This window comes from Rhinolophus sinicus, chromosome 16, assembly GCF_057876585.1.
Source record: "Rhinolophus sinicus isolate RSI-liver-muscle chromosome 16, RSI-T2T, whole genome shotgun sequence".
NCBI classification, from domain to species: Eukaryota; Metazoa; Chordata; class Mammalia; order Chiroptera; family Rhinolophidae; genus Rhinolophus; species Rhinolophus sinicus.
Window position 1 is genome coordinate 138,401,283 of NC_142516.1, and position 23,056 is coordinate 138,424,338.

General features: G+C 40.3%; 1 protein-coding gene across 13 annotated transcripts in view; it reads right to left on the minus strand.

The window, feature by feature from the left end:
- Nucleotides 1–23,056, minus strand: part of LOC141571246 (uncharacterized) — a 581,124-nt gene that overhangs the window by 1,789 nt on the left and 556,279 nt on the right. For 3 of the 13 annotated variants that reach the window (XR_016019121.1, XR_016019125.1, XR_016019124.1), the window contains 5 exons: nt 12,538–12,694; nt 8,049–8,272; nt 7,836–7,917; nt 7,311–7,482; nt 1,725–7,195 (listed from right to left, as the gene is read on the minus strand). Coding sequence is in view for 1 of the 13 variants with exons in the window: in XM_088792683.1 (XP_088648809.1) it covers nt 6,264–6,941 (678 nt within the window). In the remaining 12 variants the exon portion in view is untranslated. Of the gene's footprint in view, nt 1–1,604; nt 7,196–7,310; nt 7,483–7,835; nt 7,918–8,028; nt 8,273–12,537; nt 12,695–23,056 lie in introns of those variants that run through there. The other 10 variants (XR_016019122.1, XR_016019132.1, XR_016019130.1 and 7 more) reach the window with 10 other exon arrangements.

Here is a 23,056-nt window from a genome sequence, read left to right on the forward strand (position 1 = left end):
CTAAATTCTTGCAGTTTGTTTCCTTTAGTTTTATTTCAGTAAGTTTAATAAGAGCAAACATGAGTCATCACAAAAACAAACAACCTTGTTATACTAATAAATATACCATATCCTACACATCCCAACTGAGATTAGTTGAGTTTCTAATAGGACGGTGATGGGTCTTCAGCAAGATACGCGCTAAATTTTTAGTTATTCCATAGGAAACTCTTAAAAAACAGGCAGTTTGATTAAAGCATAACCTATTCTATTAACTTTTTCCTAAATTGAACAGAAGAATTGAATAACAAGAGGGATATTTTCCAAGGAGTTAAAACAAAGAATAAACTAGGAGTATTTCAATGATCTTGCCAACAAAACCTTGATCTTGATATTCTACAATAATTTTTTCCTTTAGTTAAATTTAATTTAGACAAAAATAGAACAGTAAATGGACATACCAATAACGAGCAATAGAATTCCTTTTATGATAGAAACAAAATTTTAATTTTACCAAAAAATCATGTATAAGATACTTCCAATTTATTGTCAAAATAGACTCACCTCACATTTTTGATGAATTGCTTTTTCATTAATTACATAATGCTCTAGATAAATATACTTAAAAATGCAAAGTGTGTATATCAAGTATATATGCATGCAGAATTTTCATGTTGCAGTTACACTGAATTTCTTAAAAACAATAGTTAGAGCAATCTCCTCTCTTTTGCTATCATCAAAAGGTGAAATATAATTTCTCAGTTTTATGATTTTACTTCTAGAAATCTAATTTCTAAAATGTTAACGTAGACTACTTTTAAAACACAAAAAGATTGTATATATTTTGTAGTAATCTCCTTGATCAAGGTATGACATCATAGATTTTTAAAGTTATGAGTCAATCATAAGGGGGAATATGGAAGAAATTCCATTCTTGCTTAGTAGGAAGCATTTTCAGGTGATGTAAATTCTTGCTTAAGCTTTTGTTTTGTTTGTTTTGTGTAGAGTTGCAGTGGTGGGTGGTGGTGGTAATACTTTGCAGGAGAAAAAAATAAAGTAGAAAATTACCAAAACGCTGACCTGAAATTTGAAAATAACAGGAAAGGGGTTGCTTCAGCCCTGTGTAGACATTATACAATAATCTGTAGTAATTTACATCTCATCATTATCCAACCTTTGTAGGAAGATTCTTCAAAAGTTACTCGAGAGTTCATTTAAGATTGCTGACTGAGATCACAATACAGTGATTAAATGGAATTAAAGTTAAAATGGAAAGAAAATGAATCAAGCAATAAAGTACAATGTGTAATGCCACCCACCCCCACCATGCATTCTTGTGAAAGAAAAGAAGGTTTGATAATATATTATGTTACAAAAGCAACTTTAACATTTTTAAAGTTAAATGTTTAGGAGGGGTGGGTCTATATCCCCTCCTGCTAAATCAGGAACTCAGCATGTTCCACCATTTTTGCTTTTCCTCTTCCATTTCCTGAAGGATCAGTGGGAAAGTCTAGGGGTGTAGGGCTGACCTACAGAAAGAATATAAGCCACAAATAGGAGCCACATAGGTAAGTTTAAATTTCCCAATAGCTGCATTTTAAAAACAGAAAAAGAAGCAAGTGAAATTAACTTAAATAATGTAGTTTATTTTACCCAATATACCAAAAATATAACCATGTCAATTTGAAATCAGTATTTTTAAATGATTAATGAGGTATTTTACATGCTTTCTTTCACATACTCACAGCACATCTCTATTTGGACTGGCCAGATGTGAAGTGCTCAGTAGTTACACGTGGCTGGTGGCTACCATGTTGGATAACAGTAGCCTAAGCGGGGGGCCAAATATACTGTGAGAAAGTATAAACCTGGAAGAGTTGGATACAAAGTGACAATCAACCCACTGGCAAGCTTGACAGGAAGCTGGCTCTGAGAGCTCAGAAGAAAAAGGTTCAGAAATAAATTGCCCTTGTCTTTCACCAACATTACTTTTTTGCTGTACTTGTTGAATTTTTGTAAGAATGTGCTCACTCATCCCTGTGTGTAGCTAACATAGTATTCTTACTAGCTTTATGATTTCTCCTCCCGTAAGGATCAGGTGCCCAGCTACAAGCCAGTTCCAGTACTCAGCCAGCCTGTTACTTCAGGGCCCCAAGAGAGTGTGTATATGTGTGTGTGTGTGTGTGTGTGTGTGTGTGTGTGTGTGTGTGTGTAAATCATGTGAGAGTGAACTTGGGTGGCTCTGTGTAGTATACATCTGTGTGTGAGAGATTCTGGTATGTGTGCATGTGTTAGTGTATAGTGTGTGTGTCATGTGGGTGTATGAGTGTGTAAGAATGCGCATGATGTGTGTGAAAGTGAATGTGTATGAGAAAGAGAGGAAGGCGAGGACAAGACCAGGCTCACCAGCTTGCAGGGCGCTGGCCCAACCAGAGTGGGCACCCTGGAGCAGCCTCTGCTAGGAAGAGACCTACCTTAGCCATTGAAATTTTCCTGTGACCATCAGCTCCACCCTTGGCCAGGGCCTCTTTAGTGCTTCCACAAACACATTTTGGACACTCCCAATGAACCAGGCTCTGTCTACACCCTGGAGAGACACTGGTGATCCAACCCAGGAAAAACTCTCTCTGGAACTTACATCATCTTTCGTGTCCTGCTTCCCCATAGCCAGGACTTCCAGAAAGTTTGCTTCTGGCTTCCAGCCCTGTTGCGGTCATTGCTGGTCTTGCAGGCCCTGAATGAGTGAGCAGAGTGAGGGCGCCTGGAGGGCGCTGGAGACCGTCTATCTCCCAGGCCCAGTCGGGAGGTTCGAAGAGTAACTGCAGTCTGAACCTCAAGACTCAAATCATACAATTTTCCGTGGAGTGTTCCAGTTCAGTTCCTCCAAAAATGTCCATATTTAGGAAGAGCTTTTCCCTGGGATGCAATAGAGGCCTGCACCTCTACCCCAAACCCTAACCAAACAAGGCACACCCGATGAGGCCTTTTCTCCATTTATTTCCCTGTTCTCCTTGTTGTGTTTACAAAAACGTTATTTGGTTGCATTGCCCTTCCAAATTCTACTCCCTCAGTATGTCAAGGAAAGAGAAGGCACTTTAAGAGGCTGCAGAGCTCATTGCCCAGGCTGCGGGGACGCGCAGGGGAGAACCCGACCTTTTCTGCCACCTTCAACCTTGATGCTTAACTCTCAGCTCCTGGCTAGGAATTGGCCTAGTGTTGATTGGCTTTTCTCCGTGTTGACTGGCTTTTCCTGGAAAAATTCTCCAGCCCACAGAAGAGGTAGAGAGAGGACAGAGGACATGGAATAATGTAAATAAACAGAAGGACACGTTAACAAATCGGTCCACGAGTGGAGAACACAACTTGATCGGAGAGCTGGCGCCCTGGGGCCTCCCAGCAGTCTGGAAAGCGCCGCTGCGCGCGGCCTCTGTGCCCTCAGACTAGACCGTTGCCTGCGCCGCGAGGTTCCAGTGCCGGCAGGTGCCCATCTGGCGGGACCCAGGGCATTCCGCACCCGCGCTTCGGCGCCCAGAACCCACCCCACGAGCCGCTGCCGCGAGCACCATGCGCATCCCGCCTGCCGCCTTGGTTCTAAAAAAAAAACACGACATCAGCTTGGAAGTTGGGGGTGGGGCAAGGCAATAGGGAGAGAGAAGATTCGTTATCTCAGCAATGGGGAATAAAACAATTACATAAATCACTAAGACGCGCGTGTCATGGTGGACACTCGAAGTTGGTAAGCTGTTTGTAACAGCGCCAGTGAGGAACGTCGTTGTCTGTGTAACTAGCTTGTTTGCTTTAGGGATACAATTGCTCTAACATGTATTGTTTTGAGTTCAATCTAAACAAAATTACTTCCAAAACTCTCACTGGCGTTATCATGAAAGCAGAAGATGGTGTCTTTGTTACATTCACTCCACGCGTTATCTTGGCTGCTTTCAATGAATTTGAACTTGCAAGCAACGCTTAAGGGAAAACGCGAAAACCTCAAAATTTCAGAGTCGCGTGAGTCAGAGGTCAGAGCTCAGAACCCCAAAGACAAGTTTTAAAGTTTTCGAATCAGCCAGAAAGAGGCAATTATGGATTGCCAGCCACCGTCACTTGCAAAACACCCCTTTCCCTTTCTCCTCCCAGCAGAAGGGAATCTGGAGTTTGAAACTTGTCGTGGAGAAGAGAAGCCTTTGCCCAGAGGCTGCTAATGAATTCGGATTGTATAGTTTTCAAAATCTGATGTTTTGCAATGATGACATTAGTGTGGCAACCGAGGGTCCGAGGCGACAAGTCTGCGCAGCTGCTCCGCGCTTTGAAATGCCCAAGACAATGGGAGCCAGTGTTCCCGGGCGCTTCGCCTCTCCACAGCATTTGCATAGTCTGTTCTGCCTGATTGACCAGCGGGTCTGTCGCAGGGATCAGCATTGTTCACAGATCACTTCAAGATGGCCGAGATGACAAGATTCAGGTGAGAGATGAAGTGGGATGATTCCAGAATGCCCCAACAAAAAGCAGCCCTGGGAAACTCGGCAAGGGCTGGGACTAGCTGACATGGGAGGGTGGATTTACTTGTTTGCTTTTAAAGACCTCATCAAGCTGCTGGAGGGGAAAATTGAAGACTTAAAGATTTTAATAGGAATTTGCAATGTCTTATCTTAGGGTTAATTTGGGGTCTTCCTTTATTTAAAAATCCAGTAATTTCGTGGCATTTTATTTCTCTGTATCCTTCCACTCTTAGAAGTTTGAGTCATAATGCCAACAGGGAAACAAATGGCTCCATTCTATGTGGCCAACAACTGTCACGGATTGAGACTGAATTTGCCATTTTTCAGAAACCCCACTTTGAAAAGTTGCGATGGTGGTCCCTTGGCTGGCAAATCTGTTGTAGAAGTAAATGGAATCTAATGGTTTACTTCCAAGTGACCAGCCATACGCAGTTCTTGGTTCCAGCAGGCCATCGCTTTACACTTGACTGCACAAGGAAGTCACACGCACAGAGAGCCTCCACCACCAGAACCACACGGAGTTTCTTTTGACACTCATGTTTGGACTTCAGCTCAGGAAGACAAAATCTTTGCCACACAAGTACCTTTTCCCCCAGAGGCCTTATTTCCATCTGCCATCGTGTTTTATCCCTAACATGGGAGCACCGTGGGGATTGCGGCACTGGGATGTGTTTCCACACCCAAGGTTTTCCCTCTTGGGTATTTCAATCGCGAGGAGAGTAAATATTGCCAATAATTTGCAGAGATGGAGATCCTGAAGATAGGGATCTTGGAAGAGGGACTTCAGGCGGGAACTGGTGGATGGGGCCGGGTATGAAGCTAGAGGGACCCAGAGGAGGGGAGAGAGCACCTTACTGCAGGAAAAAAAAGGGGGGGTTGCATCCTTCCAGGTCGAAAGACTTGTTTCTGACACTGACAGCTCCTCAGCCGGGTGGACCCTAAGGCCACGTCACAGTGCACGGAGGGACTGCCCAGGCCCAGCTAGACCCAGGCTGTACTCGGCTTCGCAGCCCGCATATCCTCCTCCTCTTGGTCCCCTCTTAGTCCCCTCCTCCCCTGCTTCCTCCCTCCGCCTTCTGCACCCCCGCACCACCCACCCGAACAAAAGCCAGCCCTGGAGAAGGCGTCCTGCAGCCCCGCCCGCGGACACTAACCCCCGGACACACCTGGTCGCGGGCGGTAGCAGAGCTGGCCGGTAACCCGCCGCGCAAGCGCGGGGGAGGCGTTTCCATGTTCCCACCCGCGTTCACTGCGAATTGCAGCGACGCTCATCTCGGGAATATAACGATTAATCCAGCCGCAGGTTTCCAGATAAGTGATTGTGATGGAGATTGTTGGCGAGAAAATAGACAATTATCCGCTGTTAGCTTTACATAAAGATCGCATTAACTCAAATTAGTTATCAGACAAAAGAGCGTCGGCGTGCGCGCCCGGCCCGCCCGCGCCCTGCCCGCGGGGACCCCCGGGAGCAGCCGGCCCAGCGCGGTGGGCAGGACGAAGAGCTGGGGGGCGCGCAAGAGCAGGACCCAGGCCCAGCCCCACACAGGGACTCAAGTGCCGCGCTCGCCTGGACGAGGCGCAGGGCTTCCTATGCTGGCGCAGGACGCTCCGAGGATGCCCGTGCGTCAGCTCCGCCCCCACCCCGCCTCGTGTCCCTCCTACGCCCACGTCCCTCTCTCCGGCCTGCTGTCCCTCCTTTCCCGCGCGCTCCCCGCGGCGCTGCCCTTTTTTTCTCTGCCACCCGCAGCCACTGGTTTGCGGTCCGAGAGCTCGGACAGGAGACGTCATTCATTCTCCGGGCGGGGATGGATCCTCCGCCCCTGCTTCAGAATCAGACTCGCAGCGATGGAGTCCTCCTTTCCCGCCCTTCCATTGGGCGGCCCTGTGACTCGCCGACCCCGCTCCCGGCGCGTGGTCACTGTACCTGCCAACGCACCGCGTCGGGGTCACCCTCCGCGGAACCCCATTGCCACAAGGACGGATGGGAAAAGCCGCGTGGGGGAGAAAAGGCGCAGAGTGACCCTGGGAGCTGAGTGTCGGTGGCCTGGGGGACCGACGGGGACTCGCAGCTCCACGCTGGGGCTGGGACAGGGCAGTGCGGTCTGGACGTGGGATAACAAACGTTGACCACTGTCCACGCATCAGGTTTTCTCCTGCACGCTCTTTCTCCTGTGTCCCTACTTGTGTTGACACGGCCCTTCGGAACACGGATTTCACTGATGCTGTCGGCGCAAACTCACAAACCGTCGTCCAGCGCCCCAGCCTGGCCGCAGGGCCAAGCGAGGTCCCCACTCCCGCAGGCGCGCACTGGCGCTGGTGCTCCAGCTCGGGCCGGCCTCCCAGGCCCCCAGGGTCCCCGGGCCCAGCTGAATAGGGCGGATAATGACCCCCGGTTCCCAAGGCAGGCTTTCTGCTGCCTGGTGAGCTTGGATTTGTGTGGTCCAAGCCTTTCCCAGCTTGTCCCATTCTGTCACCGGGATAAGGGGCTCCCTCGGCTCGTTTGCACCTGCGTCGCTTTTGGCTCCTTCAGGAATGCGCTGAAGCTTGTAATCAGCTTTGTGAAGCCATTGAGTGCACGGCTGAGTGAAACTTCCAAAGCTCGAGGAAAACTGGCCTGCTGAATAGGAGCCAGCATGGGGCTGCTCTCCAAGCCTCCGCGCTGCCAAATTCCAGCAGAGCCCCTCACAATCGCTCCGCGCGGGCTCCACCGCTTCCCCACACTGAGAAAAGTGAGAAAAGAAAAGCGAAAATACCAGTCACCGAGGTTAGCCATTTGTTCCCAGATTAATGGCAAACGGCTCCCTCTCACTGCCCCCCCCCCCCAATTTAGCTCACCAATTTAGGAAATATGACATAGGAGAGGGGACAACGGTTATTAATAACTCCTCATCTGATACCACATTTCGGTGTGGAGATCCCTCTATCTCCAGTAGCTGAGCTCCAAGTCCAAGTCTGCCTGTGACGCACTTGCCTAGGGACTTCTTGTGGGTCTCAGCTGCACGCCTTGCTTGAGAGGGAGAGATGAAACCAAACTTAAGGGTCCCCCAAATTAGCACTAAAAAGCCTCCAAGACATTTTCTTTAGGAAACAAAACAACAAACCAGTCCTATCCCTTCTCTAGGTCACTCTCACCCCATTTAGCAGAACTCATGTTCCCCAAAACAGGTGCCTTGAATATCAGTGACTTTGGAGGAGAGGAGGATGCAGAGAAAGGAGAACTTTTCAAACATCAAAGATGTGTGTGTGTTTCTGGACAGATGACTTTATAACTTGAAATGTAGAAAGCTCATTGGAGCTATGACTGCCACGCTATGGCATCTATTCCTGGATGTGGTTCTAGGAAGATAGGCATTCTCTTACCTACTATTTCCTATGAAGAGTCTAGGGTCCTCAGACAAGCACCTTCCAAGGCTTCATTCCAGGTCCATTGGTCTCTCTCTCCCTATCAAGATAAATGGAGGGAAGGAGGTTCCAAGCTGGCTCTCTCTTCAAATAAGGAAATCCCTCGCAGCCAATAGATCAGCTAGCTTGCAAAAAGCAAACCCATACTCACCAACATTAGTCAAGACATACCAGCATCCTGTAACTGTCAGCTCTTCCAGGGTGGGGCTCTTTCTTTGTGTTGGTACACCCCACAATCTCAGAACAGTGCCGGGCCGCATAGGAGCCACTCAATACATATTGGTTGAATGAATGTTGTCCATATTTGTTGAATGAATGTTGTCTTCTGAAATATGGACTCTTTTCTAGGGATTGTGCATGAGGCCCTCTCCTCAGTCAATCCTAATAGACATGATCTGGAAAAACGGAAGTGAAGGCAACATCATGATCCATGCATAAAAACTCTTTACCCTTGCTGTGAATTTCGTTAGCTAATTAATCCTTCCCACCATGAACTGGAAGCCTTTCCTCTTCTGTGAGGACAAATACATCATTTTTAAGATTTGATCTGAATTTCCATTCCTTCCAGTAAACTTAATCTCAGTCCTTCAGGGTTTTCTCCTGCCCCAGCGCCTTGCTTTTTTGGGTGAAACATAATGCCTCAGTGCTGCTCTATGCTATAAATAGTTCCCTGGTGAATCAAAAGGCTTAATGGGCCTCTTTAAACACATAACTTATTTTAAAGCCCTGGGGAGAATAACATTAACAGGCAGAGGAAGGAGCAGCGAGCTCCCCCTGTGGACACCCCTATTACAGCGTTCTAGGTTACAGTCTGAGACCCAGAGAGGGCAAGAATTCTACCCATACACGTGAATACGCATAAGAAGCTATAATATGTGAAACAGCCTGTTTGAGTGAGGAGGAGACTGGATTCACAAAGGCCAAGTGATTGCCCAGAAGTACTCAGGGGCGTCATGATCATTGTCAGTGATAACAATAAAAAAGTAAGTAGTTTGTCCTGTTTTAAAACACATCAGATAGTTCTGTTTAAAAGCAAGGTAATCCTCCCCTTCATACACTTCTGAACCCCCAAAAGTGCACAATGAGAATCTGGTGCTCAAAGAGAAGTTAAATATCCCTCTATGCCAAGGCTTTGTGCATTCATTCATAGACGTAAATACGCTTTAAACATCCCAAATTCATACCACCCATTTTCACACATAAAGTTCATTTTTTTTATTTTAAAGTTCGATGTGTTGTTCTCAGCAGTGTTTCTCTTTCCAACCATTCTCAGTAACAAGTCAGGAGGATATACAGTAATTCAGAAATTAGTGAAATTTTCTTCTTGGTGGGGGCGTTGGATTAAGAGGCTGGGAGAGTGTGAAACAAGTCAACGTGTAATTGTATGATAAGGCTCTCACGAGGAATTTATTGGCCAAGTTGCTATTTCTATTCCTTCCTAATCTCGTTTAGCACATTCATTCTCTGCAATCTGTCTCCATAATCTTCTGTGGCAGAATGGCAGCCAATAGAAGCATGCATGTTTGGAGAGAAGAGAAAATATGCAGAAGCGTGATAAACTGATGCTAATTATCCATATTTAGGACACCGAGTGCAGAAGATCAAGGTTTACAAATAACAAACCAGAGCCAATGATGATGGCTTCCTCGTGTGGAATATGTTGGAGGGGACCAGATAAGGGTTTCACAGGCAGGAGAGATTTACTGGTCAAAGGGTTCACCTTCCACTTTTCCACTTTTATATAGCAGTAAATTATTTAGGCTAAATTCACCAGAACATTACTCTTTTATTTGGCTATGTGCCATGACTTGCTCTTTCTTTGTGTCCTTTCAATGCAAATCCTTGTAGTGTAACATCAGTTGATAAGGGACAAATAATTGAAGTAATAGGTAATTCCCTTTAAATTGTACATATAGGATGGTGAGGTAATGCTCCCAGGAACAATGAGATGAGGTAAAGAGCAGAGGGCTGAAAGTGAAGCAATACCAACCTCAGCCATTAAATGACTTCTCTGCCAGAAAAAAAAAAAAAAGAACATAGATATTTGCTATATGTATGTGTGCATATCTTCTGTATATTCCACAGGCCAGCAAGCTTGTGGTAAGAAGCATGTATTCGAGCATACAGCCAATACGTCTATTTTTCCTGTCTGGAATCCTTATTACTTAAAAAAGAATTAAATCTAAACATGTTCTTTCTCTTCTGTCTACTGTCCCCATATCACCTCAAACTAATATTTAAAATCCTCTCCAAGACTTCTGGCTCTGAGAATAGACATAAAAAGAATTCAGGCTGGAAATACTGAGTGACATGGCTGAGGGGTCCATGGTAGAGGTTTCTTTGCATTACAATAACTGCTGTGCAAAGTTTCCAGAAAACAAGCATGAATGTAGCACAGAATTTTGTTGCATATTTGCATGCTCATCTTGAATTTAAAATATTAACTAAATCCCACTTAGTGGTACTAACTTTGCATTTCATTTTTTTTTTTTTTTTGACTCATCACCCCCTTTGGTAGCAATGGGGAAACTGGTCTTCTTGCTTCATCCTTTGAGAGTCTTCTAGAATTTTCATTTGTAACTGTTTTAGTTGGTAATGGACAGGGCAATATAGGAACCTTCTATCAAATACATTGCAATCTAGTGTGAACCACTTGTTGTAAATACAAGACATTTTAGAGTAAAAAGAGCCATGCTGTAGTTTGGGGATATAATTCCTGCATAAAGAAGTATTAGGGAAGAATAGGTGATCCTTGACACAAAACATTTTTCTTCACCCTAGACCATACGGACAAGAAATTATCCACAGATTACCATCACACATGTACTTTTTCTTTACAAGCCTAAGATGCTGTTTATTGTACGATGCATCTTTATTTTCCATGCCACTACGAAAGAAAAAACTCTGCCAATTATAATTGTAAGTTGTCACTGATGGTAATGGTCCATTTCCAGAGATTCCAGAGATGATAAAACTAAAAATATGTGTCTTAGAACCAGTAGAATACAGTATGTATAGTTGTGTTAATCAAATAATGAGTTTGTAACATTTTGGCCAAAATTTTTCAAAATTACCCATTATTCTATAGAAATTAATTTTGCTAGAAATTAACAGATGTAAAATACAGTCATATGCCATGTAAAGACATTTCATATAGGATGGACCTCCTATATGACTGTGGTCCTATAAGATTATAATGAAGCTAAAAATTCCTATTATCTAGTGATGTCATAGCTGTAATAACATCATAGCATAACATATTACTCACGTTTTTGTGGTGATGATACTGCTGTAAACATACCTACTGCACTGACACATTTATCAAAATGAATCTTTGTCATTAAGCGGTGCATGGCTGTAACCTGCAGGCCACACGTGCAACACATCCTCTACAGGTATACAGAGCTCCAAAGCATAGAACTGAGACAATTATCCACTTAGTTCACCAAAAAAGAAAAAGAAAAATGACAAATATTCTTTCATCAAGTAATTGAGACTAAAGGTATGGGTTGCTGGCATTTCTTGAAATTACCTAGGCTAGAGAAAGAAGCCCAATTCTTCAATTTATTTGATGCATGCGGATTCCAAAAAAAAAAAAAATCAGTGTGTTATTTCACATACATCCATGTTTGGTGTCCGCCAAAGTAAAGTGAATAATTTGGCTTGGTTTGATTTGGTTTTGGAACTCCAGACTGAAGGCTGTTGATTTGAACAATTTGGTTCCCAGAATCAGCTTTTCTCCCTGAATTACAGGTTTTTTACCTCAGCAATCTTAATAGTGCCTAAACTCTGTATGTTCCCTTTTCATTAAACCCCTCTTCTTCCCTTATTGACAACCACTAATCAATCTATGGAAACTAGCCATTATTATGAAAACAGTGAAGTTCAGAGAGAGATCAACAATTATGTTCAAAGTAACCAGTCAAATGCAAGGAATTGGTTAAACTGCTTACTAGCCGAAGCTAATTTTTAACTTCTCTTTAAGATTAAATTCCGTGTTTTTTTTAATTAGTTTGTATTCATACATGTGGACAGAGGCAGATTTTCACCCCACTAGAAATCTACCCTGGCAGAATGTGGAAAAGGAATAAAGGGGGAAAAGTTACCCAACCCACAGACCTAGTGATTCTAAATGTGGCTGCGATCTTAGCCATGCCCTTCTAGTCTGGGCAGCGTGCATGTGTGCCTGCATGCATGTGTGACTGTCCATGTGTGCACGTGTGTGTGCACACACAGGTGCCCACACACTCATGGGTGGTGTCCACATTGTAGCAAGTTATAGTAACATAGCACTTCTTGTTCATGGCAGACCTAAGCACTGACGGATTATAATTAAAGGTGGGGAAGAAAACATGGATGTATAGAGAAGGCAGGGAGAAGATTAAAAGAAGCTGGATATAATGCAACTCTGAGTTCGTGTCTTTCTGGAGATCAACTATCCTTCCTTGTAGTTCATGATGTCAACTTTATGTAACCGTGAGCTCTATGCTCAATGCCCACTCTTGCGGCTCTTTCTCACTATAAAGTGAGTGGTCAGTTTGGTGTGTGGCTATGTTCTTTGCTCTGACTCTTTTTCGGAACCTGCTGCCACCCTGCATCAATTCCATCAAATATTTATTCAATGCATGCAAGCTTCATTCAGCATCTCTATCATAAATACCTAGTTGCCACCGAATCTTCACAGAATGCAGAAGAAGGCTTTGTGTGTTCATCTTCCTGAGTCGCACTCCTGGAACACTTTAGTGGAGGTGTTTCAGCCTCTTTAAAAATGTCTCTGAGCTGGCTTTCTTATCTGTGGGCAGTCTATATTGAGGTATCTGAAATAAACACAGAACTCCAATTATTGTTTGCCTGTGAACTGGTTAGCAAGATGATTACAAGATACAGTAAATACGCTTGGCATGTTGAAATGTACTTTCAGCTCCAATGACTTCCAATAGCTTCTAAGTAAAACAAATAAAAAGAATAATGGTAGGATTTATTTGGAATTATTCATTATGAGACTACCTAAGGCATGACATTTCCAATCACATCTTAATTTTCTTTTTAGGAGCAGAAAGAGTTTTCATATCTTGACACATTCATCACCCTGGGTCCAAGGCAGTGATCTCTCTGGTTCATTCTATGGCTCTGAGAACTGAGAGGACACTGGGGCCCTTTGAGGAACATGCATGGTTTGCCCTGGCTTCTAGACATTAAAAGTGAAATAAATACCCAGGCTGACTATCCTAGATTATGATCTATGAGTTGATTTGTTAAATGAGCCCATAACTTTAAAGGTTATAAATGACAAGATTTTTACTATTACAGGTACTTTATAGCTATTTCCAGTTTAACGTGACAGATCCTTGTGAGAAGTCCAAATTTGTCTGCTTGACATACATTGATTTTAACACTTTTTCCTTCTCCAAATTCTAGCATGTATTAACTGCTGTTTTCCTAGGTGTCAATTTGCACCTGTGGGGTTTACCTCTTTAGGCGTCAATGAGGTCCCCTGGCCTCTACTCCAGATGGCTGCCTGCATTTCAGCAGCTAATGTGGGTGATTACTGCATATTTATTGTAATTGATAAAAATCACAGGAAATGACATTTTTATTAGTCACTGACTCTATCATCACTAATTGCAATGGATGTTATGCATATAAATCCATTTTTAAAAAATCAGAGGCTCTTTCCAGCTTCTAATTCTGTGAAAGTATCATGTTTCACTTTTGCTTACTATAAATGGGATAACAAAAGAGCTCATATCTCAGCTTACTTTTTAAGGTCTGGGACTTTTTTTGTGGGGACTAGAATAAGGGTCAGGGAAATGTCCTCCAAGACCAGGGGAAAATTCCAGAAATGTCCGGACCTCGGCCCAATGGGCAGTGTAGAGGGCCGTTAAGAACACAAGCTCTGGACTAAGGTTGCAGCCCACAGAATCACTTCCAACCCACAGTGAGGATTTTATACGTGTTGGTGGTCATTATCACAGTGGTATGAACTAGTATTTGTATAGTGACAAACCCTAGAACTGTCGGCCAAAGCTGGTTCCATGGAGAAGAAAGGAGGGGAGAGAGGAAGGGGAGGGAAGTGAGAGGAAGAAAAAGAAACGGAGGGAGAAAAGGAAAGAGAGGGGTAGAGTTGAGGAGGGTGGGCATGTGTTGTGACTTAGGGTCCTAAATCAGGATTATCTCATAGTACAATAAGCGTGTTTTTGTTTTTGTTTTTTTTTACTACTATGAATAGTACCAAAGGTCTAAGGTCGAATTAGCAAGTTCCCTCTTTTAGGGAACCATCAGATTTAACAAATATTGCTGAGGACCAATAACGTCTCAATCTTTCAAGAATGTTTCCCTCTTTAGTTCTTAAAACATGTCTTCAAGTTAGATATTATTTTTGCCACTTTCTATAGGAAGAAATTGAAACTCAAAGAAGTAAAGAATTTGCCTTGGTTTACACAACTAGTAAGCAGCATAGTCAATCTTTGAATTAGACCATCAGACTTCAAATTAGTGCTCTCTCTATACCACAGCTACTACTATAGGATTTACATATGTATATCTTTTAAGGTGAAACTTAAGGTGGAATTTTACCAAGCACCAAAATGCATAAGATGAAGATTAAGTGCTGTGAGAGATGCTAGGAAATTGGCAATCACTATAGTTGGAATGATTCTGGAGAAGTGCTCAAATTAACCTCTGTGTCTTCTGGGATTGTGTAAAGTAGGAGTTCATAACTGTTTTGTGACACCAACCCATTTGACAGTCTGGCTAAGTCCATGAACCCCTTTTCAGGATAATGTTTCTAAATGTATAAAATAAAATGCATAAAAGGAACCAACTCATTATTTGGAAAATTGTTAAATAAAGGGAAAGAATCAAGCATGTGTATTTTGACTTTCTATATTAATTCTACCAATGGGTAACCACATAGTTGATAAGGCATATTTTTTCCTTGTAGAAATAATACAGACAACAGATGATAAGGAATGATAGAATTAAAAGAAACCATTTTGTAACCCCTAATTAACTGGTGGATCTAAACACTGAAAATCAATGGCTGCTAGCCACTGACAACCAGAATTAATCTTGCCCCCTCTTCTGCTCCCAAAATTTGATGGCATCAAGCCTCTAGATCCAACTCTAAGTTTACAGGAAACACAGAGGAAAGAGGGACATGATAAATTACACCACAGATGTAATCCACAACCTAGACGGTGGGAAACTCTACAGTATAAACAACTCATTTTTTTTTTTCTTTAATTTCAAAGGAAAAGTACAAGAAGAGATTGAAGGGATGCAGGAAGAATCTATAAATTAAAAGACTTATAAGACATATCAACCAATTGAAAGTGTGAACCTAATTGAATTATTATTTTTAAATCACTAAAAATTATAACACGGACACTTGAAAATTTGAACACTAATGAAATATTTGATTATATTTAAGGAATTGTTGATCTTTTGTGTGAGAATGGTATCATGGTTATACTTCAAGAGAAAGAATTTCTTATATTTATAGGTATATACTGAAATATTTACAGATGAAATTATATGGGTTTACTACAAGATAATGCAGCATTGAAAAGAATGTGGGTGTATAGTTTGGTGATGGATATGTGGGATTCTATATATATCACTGAGTCTACTTTTATATATGCTCCAAGTTCTCCATAATGACAAATTAAAACTAATATTTAAGATTGCCAAGGAAACAACTCATGTTGAAATGCAAATATCAAAATATATTTTTAAATGTTTTGTAATACAGTAATAATTTCCCTCCATAATGTACTAAGTAACAGGATCTGTGGCAGGTCTAAAAACTACTGCAATTTCAAAGTGGTTGTGAGCATAAATGATATTTTGAAATATTTGCAACAACGGTACTATGATATAAAAATACTGATTATTTCAATTGATGACAAAGTCACAGGTACCACTAGTACTATTCTTGTGGTTTGTTGACTGCATTTGAAGCTGAAAAAATGTTAAATTTCAGTTAAAGGCTAATAAAAACAAATGAATAGTTTTATGTCCAAGTTCAATGGACATTCTGAAATCTATGCATGGAGTCCTTCCATCCCAGGTTGTTTTTTGTGGAGCCCAAGTTAACAGCCCCTGTTCTAAAGGTATAGGAAAGTTCTGGAATGAATACCGTGTTTTTATCCTAGGCTAGAGCCATCCCATGCTGATATGGGGGTTTGAACTGAATTGAAAATCATGGTTCTTATCTGTTTGAAACATTCATGGAACTGTCTTTGGTTCCTTCATTTCCTTTTGGAGCCCTAGGGACCCTTGCTTCAGAGACAAGTTGGGAATCCTAACATTTCTTCTTTGCTCTCTCTGATAGAAGTGACCGAATTAACATACCACATTTATTATATTACTTAGGAACTACTTTGGAGTGATACAGAACCACAGATTCTTAAAACACTAGAATAAAAAGATACCTTAAAGACAATTTAATGAAACGTCTGCATTTTGCAGATGGGAATAGTGATATTTAGATCAATTAACTCTCTAGTGCAGAAGTTCGCAAACTTTATCAACTCATGGCACCCTTAGTGTCTCAGTAATTTTTTCACAGAAGCCTCATCAAAAAATAAAAACAAAAACAAAAAAATCCACTAGTTTTGTTTATTAAGTAGTTAGGTTCAACTTAAAACATTTTAATGTACTAACTCTGTAGCTATTTGAAAAAATAATATGTGAAAATTGAAGGGAAAAAGTGATATTGTAATTAAATCATCATAATTTCTTACTAATGGCACGTGTGCCTGCTATTGGAATCAGATTTGGCCACAACCACCTTCATTTCATGTTCTCCATTGATTTTTGTCTGACACTTGCTTTTTATCACTGCAATTGCCCAAAACCCAGCTTCACAAAGATAATGATATTGTCATAAGGAATGTGGCACAATCTAATGTTAAACTGTGAACTACATTAGGTTGGTAGTTATGCAGTGTCCACCATATGACCGGTATCACTGTGTCTCACTTGAAAGTTGAAAATATCACATGGCACCTCTGTGAGAGTACTTTGACGTCCCAGGTTGCCTTGGCACATAATTAGGGAACCAAAGTTATAGTCCAAGCTTATGTAAGCAGGTTCCCTAGGTCCAGGAAAACCAGTCTCTACCTTCCTAGTCTAGTAGGCCATATTCATGCACAAACTATGTATTTCTCTTGATTTCATGTTATAAATGGGTGTATCCAAAATAGAACTTAATGAAATTATGTGACAAATTACTGGTCTGTTAAATCCTGAAAATCCTCTCTATCCAAGTAAATCTAACTTATCTGGACTTTGTCCTTTGGGCAAATTTATTTGAGTAGTGGAAAGTCCATTGTTTAAATTTTTAAAAAATCTAGCAGTTCTTTTAGCTGTATTTGACAATTAATTTCCATTTGCACTTCTACTTCCTGCCATGATGGAAAACTGGTATCAAATTGGAACTTCTACTTTTACGAAACTATACAAGTGGACAAAATGTATGAAATAACTATTTTCAGATGTTGGCCAACAAGCAGTGCAGGACCATGATTCCTGTGAGAATGGAAACAAATGAGGCGATCCCCATGATCACCCAGCTTTTTGCCTGGAGGTATTCCCCAAACCATGATGCAAGGAGGGGTAGCCCATGCAGAATAAGGCAGTCCTTCTGAGTTGAGGAGAGGGAGATTGGAGAATAGGACCAAAGAGAGAGCTGTAGGGCAGGATACAAGGAATGCACAGAGGAGTTCCTGAAATCTGCATAGACATCCACTGAGTCTCTGGTTGAATAGTTGGCTCTGCATGATAAAGGTAAGGCTCTGGCATAGCAGGCAAAGATCAACTACCAAAAAGAAATGAAAATCCTGGGTGGAAATCCCAGAACTTACATTGGGCTGGGAAACAGTGAAGTACCAATTGACCAGAATGGTGTCACTCATTGAACACACCAAGCACTCAGTTGATAAAGAGACATGCCTTAACAAAAGGGCTACTCCTGCCCTAGAGTAAAGACTACTCTAGATGTGTTCAGCAAAACTTAAAAACAAGCCTTAAGAGATCAAGGTGATCTGCAAATAAATTAACTGCTTCAGAATTAAACTCAATACTCTTTAAGACAAAAATATTTGAAAATTCAGCAATGTGGCATCCACCGTGACCAGCAGACAATAAAAAATCACCAGACATGTAAAGATGCAAGGAAATGTGAGAAAAATGTGAGTCGCAGAAAAATCAGTTAAAACAAACAGAACTAAAATGACAGGAACGATGGATTTTAATATAACCAATATAAATAGGTTGAAAGATGTAAATGAAAATATAAACATATTGTGGGGACAGATGGGGAATATCAGTATAGAAACAAAAATGATTGAGAAAGAACACATGGAAATTCTAGAATCGACACATACAATCTAAAAGGAAATATTTCCTGGGAGCATTTGAGATCTCGCTCCCCCGCATATAGTCAGTTTTGGCTCAAATAAACTCTTATAAAAAGTCCCTTTAAAAAAAAAAGTAATAATAGAAATAAATAAATAAAAGGAAATATTTCCATTCTCCTGCAAACTTTCCAATCATAACTTCTGTCTTGTTCATAAATATAATGCAATATACAAAAATATTGTCTCCATAAAAAATACATTATAAGACTATTAATTCTGTTTTACTCTAGCAGCTTTCCTGCAAGGAAGCCAAATAACTTCAGGAACATATCCTGTTACTCTTAAATCATTGTGCACCACTGGACCCAATTTATACACTCTCTAAGACAGCACTGTTTAATCAAACTTTCTGTGATGATGGAAATGGTCAATCTGCACAGTCCAGTATGGTAGCCACATGTAGCTATTTAAATTTATTTTAAGTAAAAACGCAGTTTTCCTGGGTCACAGTAGTCAAGTTTCAAGTGATCATAGAACAGTTCAGTTGTAAGGTCTTAAGAGGGTATTTATGGCCTTAAAGTCAGTTTTGTTAAAGGCTGATTTTTTTGTATGTTAAAAGAATGAAGTCAACTTGCAAATATTAGAATAATTCAATGACTCCATAAAGAGTACTTTTTGCCCTGGGGAAATTTTTTTCTCATTGTATTGGTCACTATGTTAACAAAGGAGGAAAGGTCTGAACACAGTGGTTCTCTAAGTTTCATGGGCAAAACAGTTAGTGAGAGAATTTGTTATAAATGAAGATTGTTGAGACATACCCACACTCAGATCAGGAATCTATATTTCTAGGAGACATCCCAGGTAATTCTGATATATGATTATCTCTTAAGAAATGCTAGACAAATATGCTAATATCCAAACCAAATATTAACACTACAATCAGTTTAATTTTACATGCATGATATGGACACTTTCAATTTTCATTTTGTAACTTCTGTTAGTATCCATCCGCTATGGTCTTCTTAAATGTAGAAAAGTATTATTTTCCCATTTTTACTTTAGTCAATTGAAAGCAAACTACCTCTTTGACATGATACAAAATGTCATGTTTTTGTATGTTCGAACCTTGCATACACTACGTGCTATTTGTTAACTGACTGAATCTAGATGATAGCGGTCCTGTAGATGCCATCTCTAAAAACACTTGCTCCACAAACACTAATAACTTAATGATGTGAGGACAAAGATACTTGCTCCCAGCTGAGTACTTTCCTCTTTTATATTGGCAGAATGCATTTCACAAATAAACTTGTTATTGGCGTTCTGGATCACTAGTTTTTTTTTTCTTTCCCCCTTATAAATAATTTATAATAAGAATTTTACTCAGAGACATTCTAAAACATATGTTCTCCTTTGGAGATTATTGCAAATTCTCTCACATAATATATAGGATGAATATAAATTTGGCTTACAGAGTTCATTTTATGAAAGTCAGGTTTGGAGGCATTCAAGAAGGAATCCAAAGAGGAATATTTTATTTCAGAAACATTGTTTAAGCTACTTCCTCAGCACTAAATTCGAAAACTAACTCTTAACCCCGAGAGAGAGTTACTGTTTTCAGCTAGCTAATATCTCATTAAACGACTAAGTTTCTTGTACTTTAAACTAAAAATCTCTTTGCAGGAGATTATGCCCATAGTGTACGATTTTAGAAAGATTTTATAATCTTATACTTAATATGAATTTTTGTTCATTTAAAAAAATTCGTTTCATTTTAAAAACCAAGTCATGTACCTTTTGTGCTATACTTTGTATTTTTGATATGTTGGTAGAAGATACATCAACATGTGGTATACCTGTACCCTGTATTTGCTATATCATATTCAGATTATATAAGAATTATCCCCATAGTCCCAATATCAGCCATAATTCCATTTCATCTTTTTTATATATATCATATATAGTGAGGAAGAGGACACAGTTACTTATATTTAAATGAAGCTACATATGTGTATCTTTGGGAAGACAAAATCTTTTTATTTATTCTTCATCCAAATCTTGAACCTTATAAAATAGCCTACCATAAAATGTTTTTGTGTTTGTTTGATTTGTAGATTTCTGAATCCATTCCCTTTTTATGTTCAAAGAATATATATACATATAATTTTTTGCCACAATAGTGACATTAGACTTGATTTGGGGGGGATGTTTGTACTAGTTACAGCTTACTTCCTCTATGACAGAGAAAAGATTATTAACTAATATCTTTATAAAACCTGTGTGCATTTTCTATTTCTCAACATTTCTGAATAGGGCCCATGAATCACTTAATTTTCTGAACTAGTCTTTCCATGTCAACTCTTTGAATATCTCTAACTAGTCACTAGCTCAAAGTCCATGCTTACAGAGTAATTACCCTAAGTGTCTCTTAGGGTAACAGCTCTCAGATCATATCATTCTCTCTGGGGAGTGACATTTTGGGGGAGGCACGGTCTCCCTGTTTAACTTAGTCTCATCTGATGGCTGACTTTGTTATTATTGTCCTTGGTGGTGGTAGTAGACGTGGTGGTTGTCATTGTAGTTTCAGTTTTCTAAGGATGAAAAGAAATATTCTTTGTAGAAATACTGCCATTTCAAGATTCTGATTTAGTTGCAGTTCTCTCCTTCTCAGTCTGCTCAGGTGTGTGAATGCTCCCTTCATCTCTATGGAAGTTACATTCACTTTCTTTTCCCCATGTTAAGTGGATAAATTCTTTTCCAATTGAAAAGGGAAATGGTGGGGTCATAGGTAACTTTAAATCATAATAGCAAATTAAAATCAATCGCATCTGGCACTCGGACATTTCATCTTTTGAAATAAGAACCTCACCAACCAGGAGTTTTTCAATGAGCATTCAGAGATATCTGAAATTGTGAATCCAGGAATAAAGATGATAAAAACCAGGAAATCAGTAGATCTAAAACCCTTTTCTATACCAAAATGTCCAGCCTCTAATATATATTATAGTTAACTATCTCCTATAAAGGACAAGAAAACGGATTTCATCTAATGTATTTTGAATTTGCAGAATTCCACTTTTACCTCTTATCTCTCCTTATATGTGTCTGTTTGATTATGCTATAAGCTCAGTGTTCTGTAAAATAGTGTTACTTGATATTGGGACAAGAAAAAGGTTGAGGAACTAAAGCTGGTTCTGCTTTCCTATAAGAAATCAACATGGGAAGGAGAGCAAAAAAGAGAATTTTGTGAGACAAAACAGCGAATGTTCAAGACTTGTAAAAGAGAAAATTCCAATACAGTTAGCGATGCAAAACCTTCAAATGGATTATAAGCCAATGAAGGAGAACCACTGAGACATTCTCTAGACTTCTAATAAAGGAGTACCATAATTAATCAGAGCCTTTCCGCATAGTGTTAAGACCAAATTCTGATTAAATTTGGTGATTTGAACAAATGTATTTTTTTTCTTCTTGTAACCCTATTAATTTGAGAATTAAGTAATAAGAAAAGAGAGGAGATAACAGTAGCCTATGAACAACACTAAATATTTTGGAAAAGGGAAATAAAAAAAGGAGGCATGAATGGACTTAAGAAAGCCAAAAACCAGTGCTTAAAGTGAGTGGTGTCCTATAAAAACATGCTAACAATTCTTACTATAGAACCCTCAAAAGGCTCAGAAATGGAAGTTATATGTTCCTCTAAAGGCTGATGAAGTGGTAGGGCTAAAAACAGATTGTTTGATGTTCATGTGGAGAGCTGTTGGACCAAGAAGCCCCCTCGCCTATGCAGTAAACCCAGTAACTAGCCCTCCTCCACTGTATTTGCAGAAAGCTGAACCAGAGGCATCAGATTGTGGCACAATAAGCATAGCAGAAAACAGGGGAGAAGAGCCATATTGAAAATAGAATGACTAAGTGAAAGTTTACACCTTGAATAGTGAGTCCCTCAGTCTCCTTCTCCTGTTAAGTTCCAAGGATACTTGTAGGCAATTGCAAATTTCTTCTCTAGAGAAACAAAAGGATTCCAGACTGGGGAAACCCGATAACTGACATTTGGATATTCCTGCAATGAAACATTCAAGTTTCAGGGTACAATAAAGCCTCCCAGGTATCACACAGCCTATTCCAGTCAGCTTTTTGATGCCTCATTTTTAAATGTTAAGAGAGGAAAAGATGACTAGACATTTGCAGAAAACCTCCAATAAGAAAGACAGGGTCAAAATTAATAAGCAAAAGAGATTCAGAAATAACAGAAGTAATCCTGGGTAAGTAGAAAGCATTTTTTAAAAACTCAGAGAGAAATTACTAAATCTATGAAATAAAATCAACAAGGTATTAAACACAAAACTGTGTGTGTGTGTGTGTGTGTGTGTGTGTGTGTGTGGTATGTACACACACACACACAGTATGTACACACACACTCAGAGAACAAAATGAGTCATGGAATACAAAAATGTGATTGCTGAAAAAGCAATCAATAGAATAAGTGATAGATACATGAGAGAAACTCTGCAAAGAAAGGAGAACCAAAAAGAAGAAGGGGGGAGAATAGAAGAGGAAAATTATGAAAGTCAGATAATGATGCAGAAGATGTGGCCTCTAACTAATAGAATTCCAGAAAAAAGAACAGAGAAAAATAGAAAGCAGTGAACTACAAAGAAATAATTCATGAAATTTCACAGAATTGAAGATTGTGACTTTCAAGATTGAAAGACTACACCAAATTCCCAGTACAATAAATGAAAAAAAGACTCACACCAATGCACAAATTGAGTGGTGACTCAATTTAAAATCAGGAATAAAGAGAGGGGATAA